At 33.9% G+C, this 14,291-nt stretch overlaps 2 protein-coding genes across 2 annotated transcripts in view; one reads left to right on the top strand and one right to left on the bottom strand.

Moving 5' to 3' along the window:
* LOC117108186 (osteopetrosis-associated transmembrane protein 1-like) overlaps nt 1-4,311 on the top strand; it is a 7,577-nt gene extending 3,266 nt beyond the window's left edge. The window contains exons 3-7 of the mRNA XM_033250149.1: nt 258-363; nt 1,010-1,119; nt 1,772-1,912; nt 2,670-2,835; nt 3,537-4,311. Coding sequence (XP_033106040.1) covers nt 258-363; nt 1,010-1,119; nt 1,772-1,912; nt 2,670-2,835; nt 3,537-3,541 — 528 coding nt within the window. The 3' untranslated portion in view covers nt 3,542-4,311. The remainder of the gene's footprint in view (nt 1-257; nt 364-1,009; nt 1,120-1,771; nt 1,913-2,669; nt 2,836-3,536) is intronic.
* A 352-nt stretch (nt 4,312-4,663) lies between these two features.
* LOC117108187 (chromatin modification-related protein MEAF6-like) lies at nt 4,664-9,989 on the bottom strand. Its single transcript, XM_033250150.1, has 6 exons — nt 9,795-9,989; nt 8,517-8,629; nt 7,834-7,921; nt 6,851-6,890; nt 5,905-6,094; nt 4,664-5,455 (listed from the first exon to the last, which is right to left on the bottom strand). Exons 1-6 carry the CDS (start codon nt 9,876-9,878, stop codon nt 5,410-5,412), a joined length of 561 nt encoding a protein of 186 aa, XP_033106041.1. The 5' UTR covers nt 9,879-9,989; the 3' UTR covers nt 4,664-5,409.
* Nucleotides 9,990-14,291: the final 4,302 nt, after the last annotated feature.

Raw genomic sequence — 14,291 nt, forward strand, 5'->3', positions numbered from 1 at the left:
CGGATAAAGGGACATAATAATACATCGTGTAGCATAGCTCTCAACGAATGTAGTCCTGTAAATAAACGAATAAAGAAATTGTGTAATAAAATGCCTCTGGCGGGACATATATATATACATACATACATATACACATATATAACTATGTATCTCCTTTACTTCGTAAATTTGTATTATCTATTTTATTTATTGTAATGCAACACATTTCTTGATGGAATTTGTGCAAAATAAAAATAATAAATTATTATTATTACTAGAATGAGCACAGGTGCAGTCGTCATTTATTGCGATCTGATTATTTACAAGTGATAAGCAAGACCAATGATTTCCTCAAAAACTTGTGGAATGCTGGCAACTGTGATAGTAAGTAAACAGTAGTACAGGGGAGGTGCCTGCACGGGAAGAAACACTACAAATTGTCGGAAAGAAAACTTTATGTATTTTCTACGTACAGCAGATTTTAATTGATTATATGCCTGTTGGGGACATCGAACCCCCGTCGGCAAATCCTGGCGCCTTCCCTCGTGGTATAGAGAATAGCATTCTTTAATAATATAATAATAATTAGTAAGTTAATAAAAAGATTGAATTTATAATTTATTTGACAATATAGAAAGGTTGATATTTTTCAATGATCAAACTTTCTGCTCTGGGTTTATGTATTATAATTACCGTACTTACAATGGTATCTAAAATTAACAGTGATTGGGGGGGAGGGGCCAATAAGATCAGTAAAAATCAATGATCTTCAAAATGAGCAATTCAATGCCTATACAGATTTTACTGATCACTAATAAAATATTTTCTCTAGGCCCTGTCTAGGCTATCAAATTTGATTCGATAAAAAACTATGTCCATAAATAGTCATGATGTTTCTATATATGGTCATAGTGTGATGTCATCATTATTATATTTAGGCATTTCGCATGTTTTTGTCCCAATAAAATTTGATATTCTAGGCAGGGCTTTATGTTTTAATGAATAAATATAATTTTCTTGTATATTATAGATTGCTTTGATACTGTTAAATTCAACGACACTTACGCACTGAACGAGGAAACTAGACAATTTTTCCAATTCTACAATCAAACGAAGGAATGTTTCAACAATTTTTCAATGGTAAAATGAAACATTATTTTGATGATTATTGGTGGATGCAGTTGTTGCAAAAAAAAACAAAAAAAAAACACTTGCTCTCCTGCAGGGACTAAAAATGAACTCTAACCAAGTGTGAAACTATTTAAATGTGTAAATAGTGGAGCTTCAAAGATGTGTATTTTACACAACCGCCACAATAGACATGGGAACACTTTGAACCATCCCCCCTCAGGCCAAAATCACAAATTGGCACTTTGTGACCTTGGCAAAACTTCCAGGATGCATTCACCGATGATTTAAGACAATATTTATATCATGAGAGCAGCCTAGCACAGTCGGCTGAACTGGTGGTAGCCACTGTGTGTGTGCTGAACCGTGGCAATCTCTTGGTCCCTGGTTCAATTCCCATCTCTGCTGTCTGTGTATTTCAGCCGGAGGGCTGAAGTGCAGGTTACAATAGCGCATTGTATTTCAGATAATACATTTCAGCCGTTGGTCCTGTGTGCACTGTAGCCCATGTCATGTTAAAGTATGCAGTACACTCTTCAGAAAAGAATACATATGGGATTGTCTCCCAGTGAACTACTTGCTGTGTTTACTATTAGTCTGTCTACAACGCAATCCTTTAAATATCTGTGTCATTATTTATTTATAATAATCTTGATATTTTCAGGTGAATATCACTCAGGCAAGCCACAGTAATGATTCGTTAAGTCCTTTGTGTATCAAATGTAAGGAGCTTTACAGAAAAATGTACATTCAATACACAGACCTGGGTAGTCCAAGCTATTTGTGTGTTGATGTGTTAGAAAAGGTTTGTAATGTAGCTTATTAATATTATTTTGCTATTAAATCCGTATAAATGAGAAAAAAATATCAACCTTTAGAATATTATTAGGCATTATTCCATTTGACGACGTCATATGCAGATGGATCATTATTGGAAGCAGGATTGTAACTCCCTTTGGACATGACTCGTCAGATCAATAATAAGGAATATTGATTACATGCTAAAATGTCTCACAAAAGCTTACATTACCCCAAAATTGCAGTTTTTCCTAGGTCAAAGGGGGGTGGTGTTCCTAGGCCTGCTGTTTTCAGACCCACCCCCTCCCCATCAGGCATCTTGGAACAGACTTCCAATTGATACATGCTTATCCTGTCTCTTTTTTTAAAACTGCCCTCGACCTCCTACGCTAAGCCACTGGCATATTTACTTATTTATTTACTTATTCTTTTTTTATTAATTAATTTTCTTTTTATTTATTTTTATTGATGGTAATTACTGGATTAACTTTGTTAATTGTATTATAATTATGATTCTGTGCTATTAATTATTGAATTGTTATGTTATTCTGATAGGTACATGGACCAGTTCCCTTCGTTACCTATCACTCATTTATTTGAGTTAAATAAAATTATGAATAATGATTTCTGGAATGTGCTGATCAATTAAGTCATTATTGCTTACAGTAGTATTCTATCCCAAATGAACCCTGTTATAGTGACCATCTTAACAGCCTACAGAAATTCCATTTATTCACCAAGTATTTATTGTCTTTAATATTCAGATGAATGTTACACTGAAAATTTGGAGCCACGATTACCACTGTAATCTTCATGATAAGAATAAAGAAGCAGTGATTGCTATTTCGCTGTTCGTTTGTTTGCTACCAATTATGTTCTACCTCCTTGCCAAATGGAATGGTGTGAAGCAATATAAGCAGTCTCTATATAGTGAGTTCTGTAACAATATTTTATATTTTTAATGATATGCTAAAATAAAATAACTTCAACTTTAAGGCTAAATCAGCTTTTATTTGAAAATAAAATAATTTAAAAAATATAATAAAATAAATTAATGAAATAAATTAAGATAATGAAATAAAAAACGAGAGCATCAATGGTGCTGTAGCCAAAAATGCTTTTATTAATTAAAACCAGACTTCTGCGTGGGCCGAGGTTACTATGCAGCCATTGGTAAAATATTACATTATTTTTGTAATATCAAAAAATAAATAATGAAATAAATAAAATAATGGAATTTAAAAAAATGATAAAATAAAATAACGAAATATAAAAAGTAATGAAATAAAATAAAACAATGAAATAAATAAAATAATGAAAAAAAAATATAATAGTGTAAATTAATTTCCTCAACACTTAAAAGTCTGTTGCAAATCCAAAATAAAGTATTATTATTACTGTGAATGTTAAAATGTAAGCAATGCAAAATTGTTACATACATTTAGTAAAGCAATTGAATGTAATTGAAGGATTTTGGTTTGAATCCCAATTGGTACAATGCGTCCATCTACATCAGGATATTCTGCAAAGTCAGACTCTGGATGTAATGCTGAAGAAACTTAGTTTCTCAAACCACCATATAACATCAAAACCAAAACAATGAAAGTCATATTAATGCATTATTTTTTCAGGATGATTTGGATTTTGTGTAATGTCAACTAAAACTACATCAGAAGAAATTAAATCTCTCGTATGGAAATGATAAATTCCTGAAATTCAATCTTTTCCGTGAGCACCATTTATTCCTTTCTAAAGGCTTGTTCATTTAAAATTTGGTGCATTAAATATAAATTGTATGTACTTACATTTTTTTCTTTATGTATATATCATTTATATCACTGTATTTAGTTTTTGTTGACCCCTTCTAAAACAAGCCTACCAGCTTAAAGGGTTATCCTACGTTATCCATTAATGTCTTATTGTCAGTGTTTTGAAATGATTTATTTTGTTTTTATAAATAAAATGTAAATTTTTTTTGTATTGATATGAGAAAAAAAAAACAGGAAACTGATGGTACTTTTTTACATCAATTATAAAAAGTATTGTATAAGAAATTCAGTTACCTATTTAATAGTCAGCAGAAGTGTTTTTGGCAGGACCAAAGGCCCTCTCTCAAAGCATATGGCCCCAACCTGTCTTTCTGGGACCAGAAAACCACTCCCACTCCCTTGGCCATAAACCTGAATCTGCCAGAGATAAATTGCTCGAGCTCTAATCAGCTGATGGGACCTTTCTGCTAAACCCTGCCTGTGGATATTATTGCCCAGGTAAGACATACGCATGTTCCTGACCTTGTTTTCATTGGTCAGTTGTATTGACCTGTCAATTATGGCTATCAAATCATGGAGAATAATTCATACATAAGCCTACAATTTGATAAATTATAATTAAAGAATATCCAATTTTTATTGAATATAATAAGTAGGAGGGCTGGAAAAATTGTGTGACTGCATGACCAGTGGTTGGAGGCAACATGAATGTCCCAGAGGTATTTTGGAGAGGGAGGGGGGGGGGGAGAACATTTTTTTTAAAATATAACCTGTTATATGTAGCATTTTTGTGAAATTTGAAATGAAAATTGCCAATAACCTGGCAACTTCCAGAGAACTAGTATATCACTCTACGTAGTTAAAGAAATTAGAAAGAGGGATAAGTTCAAAATATTTCTCTTTTAGAGAAAAGATGTTTGTTGTTTAAATGTTCTTTATTTTGGATAACTCTACTGAACATTTTACATAATTTAATCAAGAGAGTGCAATTAAAGATACAAATATTTATTATTAGAAAACAGACACTAAAATAATGATGTCAAATAACCAATAATATACAGTACAAAACCAAACGAATTTGTATCTTTCCATTGCACCAAATACTTTATATATGGATGCAAATGAAAATAATGAATAGTTGTATTATTTACATGAATTTAAGCATTTAATAAAGAAATTGAATAAAATTAAATAATTGTTAGATCTCTGCTTATTCTATTATTTGGGTACCTTGTACACTGTGTTCCTATACATCTTACTACTACAGTAGTAGTAAGCATATAAAAATCGCACAATTGTAATGGGTAGCAACCTGCCAACTAGTAAAAATGCATGTAGTGTACAGTACTGTATATAATTATCATTAATCTCCTTGCTAACCTCTATAATTGTGAAGCCAAGTTTCCTTAAAATCGCTACACTATCGCTACAGCGACCAATCAATCAGCATCATCGAAAGGTGTCAGTGATATGGTAACAATTGTATGGAAACCAAGCTTTATTTAGATACAAATCAGAATTAGTTGTGCTTGACTTATTATTAAATGTTTCCTCAGCAGTTAGCAGAATATGTATCATCAAGACTCAATCCTCTCATTAGTTCTCCATCCTGAATCTTATGATCTTAATGTACCTTTTGGCTAAGGTCCCACAAAACGACAGTCACAAAAACATACACGCACATATTCAGTCCATGTTCCTGGTACAATTCAACGATGAATACTCCACTGCATACTCAATAGTCATCACTATGTCTGCCTTTCTTTAGTTTCACTTCTAATCTGAAAGATAACATTATTGATATGGTCATAAATACTGTATATTATTCTGCAAAAGTTCCAATGGTAGTTCATAGTCAACAAAATAGGACAGATCACTAAACATATAAGTACAGTATTATAAAATAATAATCTACAAAGTCTTCATGATATAAAGAAAAAACTTTATAAATCTAAATTAAAGTTCATCCTTCAATTAGAGGCACCACTAACTTTGACACCCATTTAACTAAAGATTAATTTAGTACAGTTGAACTTGCCTTTAGTCAAATCCAAAATGGCATTGAAAAATTGTTCAACTTCGATAAAATTCAACTTACAAATTGTTAATGGATAACATAACAATTTGGCATGTAAAATAAGATCCACTTAGAAATTTCAATCTTTTAACATAAAGCTGAGCCTGTCACATATGTACAGTAGAATTTATTATATTTAATAATTAATTTCACCTGTGTTTGTTCTTGTTTTTCCTTTTCTTGTGTGAACTGCTCTTCTTACTGCTACTATGACTACTATCCCTGTGTTCACTTGTATTATTGCTATGTGCTATGGTATCTCCATCAAGCATATCAGGGTCCGTCATCTCAAACTTCGCTTGTGACACATCAGCCAAAGCACTAACAGACTCTCGAGCTTCACCTGTCAAAACAACAATATGTATTTAATGCTCTGTCTACACTAACAAATGTCCCATATATGGGCATGATGATGTAATATTACACCCAAATATGGGCATATCAGATTATCAGAGTTTTCGTAGTCTTTAGCAGCTTTGGTCTTCAATTAGAAAAAATATTCTTAAACTTGTTAAGATTGGTGTTCATTTAGGGCCGCAGAAATGGGGTCTTCAAGTGGGGGTGGTCTTTCTTTTGAGCGGTACCTGTATATTTTTCACAAACACCATTTTGGCTACAGCATCTTATTTTCGGGTTATTCTTGTTTACAATACAGTTCGCCCTCCAATCCAAGATCACCTTTGGGACCTAAAAATTTGGGGTGGTCTCAGGGATTGAAGATTCTTATTTGGTTCTTTGTTAGAAATGGTCTTGTTGGAATTTGAGGGGTCTCAAATTGGAGCATGCACTGTATTTAGTAAATGTCTTTTATTGACTGCAAAGATTATGACAAGATAGCACTCCCCGCGGTTTACATGTAACAAAATAGAAGCAAGTGTCCATTCACGCAGAAAACAATCAAGGAAGGGCGTCCTAGTTGTTACCATGGTGGTTGTTCCAGAATTTGCAAGTAAATGAGATGTCAAAGTTCCAAAGTAATTGTAATTGCAAGAGGGCGCCATACATTGCTTTATTACAGAATTTTCATGCAGAAATCATGAAAAACGGTATCTTGTTATTTTAATTAATGGAAAAATATACTTTACAGTATCTCACTTACGTTTATCAATTGATGATTGATCTGACAAACCACTGCATGCCTGTAATTAAAAAATTGCATAAAATATTATGTTTTCTTTCTTTTTTTTTACTAGCGAACAGGGGCCACACCGGTGCGAAAAACACACCCGATGGGCCACTCAATGGTTCGCTGCAACCGAAAGGAAAAAATAAAAAACAATTCAGAAAAGTAAACAAGCCCTGTGCAATCTCTTATGTTCCCTGTTGAGTATTTTTTAGCCTGCCTTGCTGTGGGTGAATAGTTAAATATTTATATATAGCTATTTGCATTTAAATACTGTGCACAGAAATACGACTGTGGTTAAATAAAATGACCACATGCAAATTGGTAAGTGAAGACTTCATGCACTCAAATGAGGACAACTTGGAATATGTACATTTTGGCACACTCAAAATACTGCTGCTCATCAAGATTTATCTGAGTGGCACTGGGCTTTTTTGACAAAAAAATGTTAGAATATTAGTACATTAAACATAAAACATTCACATGCTACTAGATAACACTTCAACCTAACTGATGGAGAAAAAACACAGAGATAAAATCCCCTGCCAGTATATGTAAAGGTAGAATAACCCATAACTCGCAGCGTCATTGTGCTGAGTTGCGTATGAGCATGGTTCGTGACTGGGAGCCGCCGTAAAGAGGCGCTTATAGTAGCTTCATGTCCACATCATTCCACAATGACAGGGGCTGAAATGAACCATAGCATTGGGGTAACCCCCTGCTTTTCCAAAAGATGCAATGGGTTCTTTGAAGTTCACAGGAGCCAGATGTGTACACTAGACCGCCACTTTCAGTCCTTGTCCGTTAATACTTGGTTCTACCAACCGAATCCTGGGTGAGGAGCAACTCGACCAAGCGCCAATGTTAAGGTTTCAGTTAGCACCTGCCTTAACGCTTGGCCAGTCGACTCACCAAACAGTTCCTTACCTGGTGTTTGGTTCAAGTAAGAGTAGACTTACCAGGTGTGATGTTATAGACGATTTGGAAAACAAACGATCTGCTTCCTTGAATTTTCTGTTCCTTTTATCTGTTTTGCTGTTTGTGTTCCTATAAGTAGAATATTTAAAATTTTATTTTCAATGTATACAATATACAGCAATTTAAATGTCTGAGTTTTAGGAATGGGAAACATCACTGCAAAACTTACTCATTGCGTGCGTGCATGTGGTTACCATTTTGAAATGGTAGAAGTATTTTTGGGTAAATCACACCAAGGATAATGCACTAAAGCTACATTTACACTAGACGTGATAACAACGACACGATAAAGAAGAATATAAATGATGTGATCATGTCGTTATTGTGTCTAATGTAAATGTAGCTTAAGTCCAAAATTTGTTACCTATGGGGGGTCCTTCTGGTTGTGAATTGGCAGTACACCGGGAGACAATCCCCTACCCTTTTCTGAAGAGTGTACTGCGTCCTTTAACGCACAAGACCAACGGCTTAAACGTCTCACCCGAAAGACGGTGGTCAGTGATGGAATTGAACCGGGGACCTATAGATCTTCATGGTTCAGCACAAACACAGTGGCTACCACCGGTTTAGCCAACTGAGCTAAGCCACTCTGGTAAGTCAGTTGTACAGAAAAATAATATACATATAAATATTTTTTGTTATCTTCAATAAATTATATACAAACTTGTTAGTAAGGTAGCGATCCCATCCACGGATGATATTTCCATAGAGTGCAGTATCTTCCAAGTAACTTCCCTCAAATGCATAAATTTGGCGTTCCAAATTGGCAAGTGTTTCCTTTGTTGAAAAAATAAAAATGTTTAAAAACACAGTTGACGAAAGTACAGTGCTACTAAAAGAGCATAAAATTTCCAAAAAATAATTGCCTCGCATTCTGTCTAGCTTTTCGTAGTTACAAATAATTAGACTCGTAGAAAATTGGACAAACATTATTGGACAATCAGACCCATTTTTATAACAACTAAAATCAACTTCATGGTATTGGACATATTTTGATCCAATTTTTCAGAAAATCTGATCTGCAATCATAACTAAAATAAATTAAGACAATTATTAATAATTATTTTTTAATAAAAATTATTAACAATCATTAATAATGACATAGTGTAGCACCTGTTGCTAACACAGTATGCACTAGTGTTCACGCTGATGGACTTCTATAATCATCATCAGCGTGTAGCGTACAACACTAGTGCATACAAAATTTGAATACTGGTTTTTGGCACTTGAATAATCAGCACCATACAAGACAGATCTGTTATTACATTGTTTACCCAAGCATCCGTAGGACAGTTCATTTCTACTAACTCTGTAAGTGGAGTTGCTTATTATATGTAAATTAATATGTTATACATACTAACTACTACTAGACGACGCATTATAGTGGTGGTTAAGTATAATATAACAAACAAAAATACCAAGAAACAACAATAATAATTAACAAGATATTGAAATAAGTAAATTTTATATAAAAAATTTTTAAAAGTAATAATAATTAAATAAAATTAAAATAGCCTAGAGACAGTGTTTATTAATAAAAACATTATTTTAAATGTCCCAGAGGGCTTAGCCTAAGTCTAGGCTAGCCTAATTTAAAAATCTTGTCTTTTTGTTTGGTGGTGTAAAGTAAACTAGTCTAGCCTAGGCAAGCCTAGGCCCTATAATATAAATAAGGAAGGGAGACGTAGCCTACGTCGTAAGCATACATACACTACTACTACTATGCACTAGGCTAGTGCTTGGGCCTTCGAGAGCCCTCTAGAAGCCTAGCTAGGTATTACTAGTACTGTATTAGCCTAGTAGCCTAGGCCTATATTAATATAGGCCTAGCCTAACTAAGTCTATAGGCCTAGGGCCTAGATAGGGCCTTTTTAGGGCGGGATAGGCTAGGCCCCCCAGCCCCAGGCCTACCCTAGCTAGGCCTAGCCCTAAATTAACTTACTGCAATTTCCGTCCTCCTTTTAACAAGTTCTGACAATTCAGATCTTGTATCTGCAGTCTGAGATTGTGAAGACTTTGAAGACATGATTTTTCTAGGTACAACAAACCAGTGCTTTATTTTAATCAAAGAAACAACAATTCGATGTTCGATGAGGAAATTACTGGTTACTTCATCGAATCCTTTTGCCGCCACCTACTGAAAGAAAATCGGGTTTGCAGAATGTCATAGACGGTTCTTTAGACAACTTCGTTATTATTGAATTTATTGCTGTAGAGTTTTAAATATACTTTATCTAAAGTTTGTTAGGTAATTAAAATGCATTATTTTAATTTAAAAAGAAACAAATTTATAAAAATAGATTACAATTTACTTTTATTAGCATTCTGGCAACGCCATGACCTTCGCTAAAAGCATTGCGTTTCATCGCGTGAAAAACGGCGTGATCAACGATTATAATGCGTTCACAATATTTTGTATTAGTATAAGTGTAGGCCTACTCAGTTTCCTGTTTTAGAATAATATATAGGCATAATGTATATGCTTTATATACGTAATATGCACATACACGTATATGTTTTACATTTCTTTATTATTTATATATAATTTAACAGTGTTATAACGGCTATATTAATTACTATTTATTTCCAGCCGTATTTATGGTGGTCTAATGGTTATGACGCCCACCTTGACAGCTAGAGATCGCAGGTTCGAATCCCGTCGAAGGAATTTTATAACACAATGTATTTATTGCAGGACAAAATTCGTTGAGAGCTATGCTACTTGATCAAATCTAAATAACAAAATGTGGTTATAATAAATAACGCACATTTTCTTATTTAGTAGAAGAAACCAAAGGACTGGTCGAAAAACACTCACAATTTAAAAAAAAAAGTTACCAACAACGGCATCTAAATAGCTGTGGGACAAACAAATTATCAACCTGCTGCTCTCTGCTTGAATACTGAACAATAATGAATGCAGCAACAGGCTTGGTCAACTTGTAAAAATTCAGAGCCTTCTATTGTTTGCCCATAAAACAAATTTTGGAGTATACAGTACGATTTCAAAACATTGTCATCGTAAAGAAACAGCTATAATATTGAAAACAAACAACTTAAAACAAAGTCAGTGTACGGATTTAACTAAATATTTACAATAGATTTTAATGGTCAACTTGTTATCAAATTGTGCCTGTGCAGTGTTTCATTTGTCTGTCTATATATATATATCCCGTAGCCAGGGGGGGGGGGTTATGGTTCGGGCGAAACCCCCTGTTTTCTAGCGAACCCCCTTGAATTTTTGAATGAGTCCCACTCGGACGGAATGTCTGTTTTTAACTTACCCAGCATTAAATCAAAATTTAGCACCTAATTCACTATTTGGTCACCCGTTTTTAAATTGTAACCTGCGATACAAACCTACATTCGTAGGATATCTCAGCTTCAACAGTTCGGAGATTTAAATTGAACGCAACTCCGGCAAACCATGACTTTAAGATAGCTCACATAAGGATTGCAAACATCGATAAAAACTTTCACTAGCCTTTGGCTGAATGTTTGAAAGAAATGTACCAATGTGGATTGTGTGGTTAGTAAATTCCATAGCCATACTGTCCATAGCGCACACTAATCTATTTGCTGATTGAGCATTTTTGGGAAATTGACTCCCTTTTTCCATCCCAAACATTCCGTCCCACTCGGACGGAATGTCTGTTTTTAACTTACCCAGCATTAAATCAAAATTTAGCACCTAATTCATTATTTGGTCACCCGTTTTTAAATTGTAACCTGCGATACAAACCTACATTCATAGGATATCTCAGCTTCAACAGTTCGGAGATTTAAATTGAACGCAACTCCGGCAAACCATGACTTTAAGATAGCTCACATAAGGATTGCAAACATCGATAAAAACTTTCACTAGCCTTTGGCTGAATGTTTGAAAGAAATGTACCAATGTGGATTGTGTGGTTAGTAAATTCCATAGCCATACTGTCCATAGCGCACACTAATCTATTTGCTGATTGAGCATTTTTGGGAAATTGACTCCCTTTTTCCATCCCAAACAACATATTAATAATAAATCAACATGGTCCATCTCAGTCATCATAGCGAGTCACAAAATTAGGAAGTTTGTTTTCAACAGCAGACACACACAACAGAACAGAGTGCGTCAAAATCTAAAAAATACGTACTGGCATTTTGTAATAAACATTACCTTGTTGTACAGTATGACATGTTTTATTAACATAACATACACTGAGGATTGCCAACGAATTGGGTGGGTATTCAAACTTTTACGATATGGTGAACTATATCGATTAAAATGTTAAAGTGATTATATAAAAAATAGATGAGTCACTGTCAATAAAATAATTCGCGGAAGAGGAGTATTAAAAATATTGGTACTATTAATATGGGACTAATCAGATGACTGACGCCGTTCCCATCGATAATTGATTTTATGTGCATTATTTAGGCCTTATTTACAATTCTTATCTACTTTATACACACTAGAGAATATTTACACTCACAATTTAAAAAAAAAAGTTACCAACAACGGCATCTAAATAGCTGTGGGACAAACAAATTATCAACCTGCTGCTCTCTGCTTGAATACTGAACAATAATGAATGCAGCAACAGGCTTGGTCAACTTGTAAAAATTCAGAGCCTTCTATTGTTTGCCCATAAAACAAATTTTGGAGTATACAGTACGATTTCAAAACATTGTCATCGTAAAGAAACAGCTATAATATTGAAAACAAACAACTTAAAACAAAGTCAGTGTACGGATTTAACTAAATATTTACAATAGATTTTAATGGTCAACTTGTTATCAAATTGTGCCTGTGCAGTGTTTCATTTGTCTGTCTATATATATATATAAGATGTGTATAAGAGACAGGTTATGGTTCGGGCGAAACCCACAACTTCAATAGTAGACTTTAAGAACACTGATCTATTAGTCACTTGTATTATTTCTGCCACTCCTGTGCCCTTCATCAGCGAGATTAATGAAAAACATCATGAATCATAATTATATGGCTTACTTATCAAAAATAAAGTGTCTACAATAATCAAGAACCAAGGGTGTGAATAACAGAGACTCGTCAAGTATGCTCTCTATTGTTGGTCAGCACCATAAAGATAAGATACTAAGTATACATAGGTAAAGGTCAATCATTCTACAATTTATTTTAGTATCCCTAATTTGCTCACTGCCACCTTTAGATTTATTTTTGATAAGTAAGCCATATAATAATGATTCATGATGTTTTTCATTAATCTCGCAGATGAAGGCCACAGGAGGCAGAAATATCCAAGTTGTTAATAAATCAGAACACGAATGAAAACTAGTAGGCTTACCTACAAGATGGAATTTGTTATAAGCCTACATATAAGCCTATATATAATATATATATATATATATATATATATATATATATATATATAGGCCTATATATAATCAAGGTGATCTGTGTGTAAGTCATGAAGAGTGAGAGGGATCAACCGTTTGGGAGAGTAGACGTAAGTAAACAGCTAGATAGTATAAAGTGAGAATTTTCATGCAAGCATGATTGGAAACAATAGGCTGGGTGAAATTAGAATAAACAGCCTAAACAAGTAAACAGGAAGGCCAAAACTAAACTTTAGAGGCAAGCCTCAATAAATAAGCCAAATTATTTATAAGGAATAAATTGAAAGCCCATTGGTTTAATTTAGTGTACTGGGAGAACGTTCCTAATATTGAGTCCAAATGGTGTGGTTTTTTAAGTAAAAGTTCCCAGTGATTCTCTTTATCTTTGCGATTTTGTCGCTCCAACTGGCATTATCGTCAATTGAAATCACTCTGAAATTTGAAATTGAATGATCAGCTAAATTGAAATATTCGGCTACTGGTTGATCAAGCTTAGATGTTCTGATAGCTGATCTATGTTGTGTCACTCTCATACGGAGAGTGTTTTTTGTTTCTTCGACATATTGTTGTTCCGACATATTGTTTGTTTCTCCGACATATTGTTTACCACAAATATATATATATATATATATATATATATATATATATATATATAAAATGTGTATATATATTGTCAGTCATGTCGATCCTACTCTTAAAACCATCGGTACATATTTCCCCATGTATAACTCGTAAAAGGCGGTACGGAGTTACAAACGTATTAAACTAGCACTGCAGTGTCTAGGTTGTTAAAGAATACCAACCGCAATGCAAGTAGCACAGTAGATATAATATAATTAATTTTTTTATAATTTATGGTCCTACATTTTCTTCGGCGCCTTGAAACGATTTTATTGTGGAAGGTGCACTACAAATATCCCACCATTACCATTAGCATACACGTAACGAGTTATAACAAGCAAGGGAAAATTGACCCAAATCGACAATAAAAAAAAAAGAGATTTAAATAGTAGACACCTGACCACGCTGCCAGGTGCCTGTCTCTTATACACATCTAGATGGGTATAACAGACAGCCA

This window comes from Anneissia japonica, unplaced genomic scaffold (genome assembly GCF_011630105.1).
Source record: "Anneissia japonica isolate Jap-2015-1 unplaced genomic scaffold, ASM1163010v1 scaffold519_len276752_cov174, whole genome shotgun sequence".
In the NCBI taxonomy this organism is placed as follows: Eukaryota; Metazoa; Echinodermata; class Crinoidea; order Comatulida; family Comatulidae; genus Anneissia; species Anneissia japonica.

Excerpts from the sequence above, each read along its gene's own strand:
- LOC117108187 (XM_033250150.1), bottom strand. The coding sequence starts at position 9,878 with ATGTCTTCAAAGTCTTCACAATCTCAGACTGCAGATACAAGATCTGAA. Across the intron at positions 8,630-9,794 it reads AAAGGAGGACGGAAATTGCA|GAAACACTTGCCAATTTGGA; the intron begins GTAAGTTAATTT and ends TTTTCAACAAAG. Across the intron at positions 7,922-8,516 it reads GATCGCTACCTTACTAACAA|GAACACAAACAGCAAAACAG; the intron begins GTTTGTATATAA and ends TTCTACTTATAG.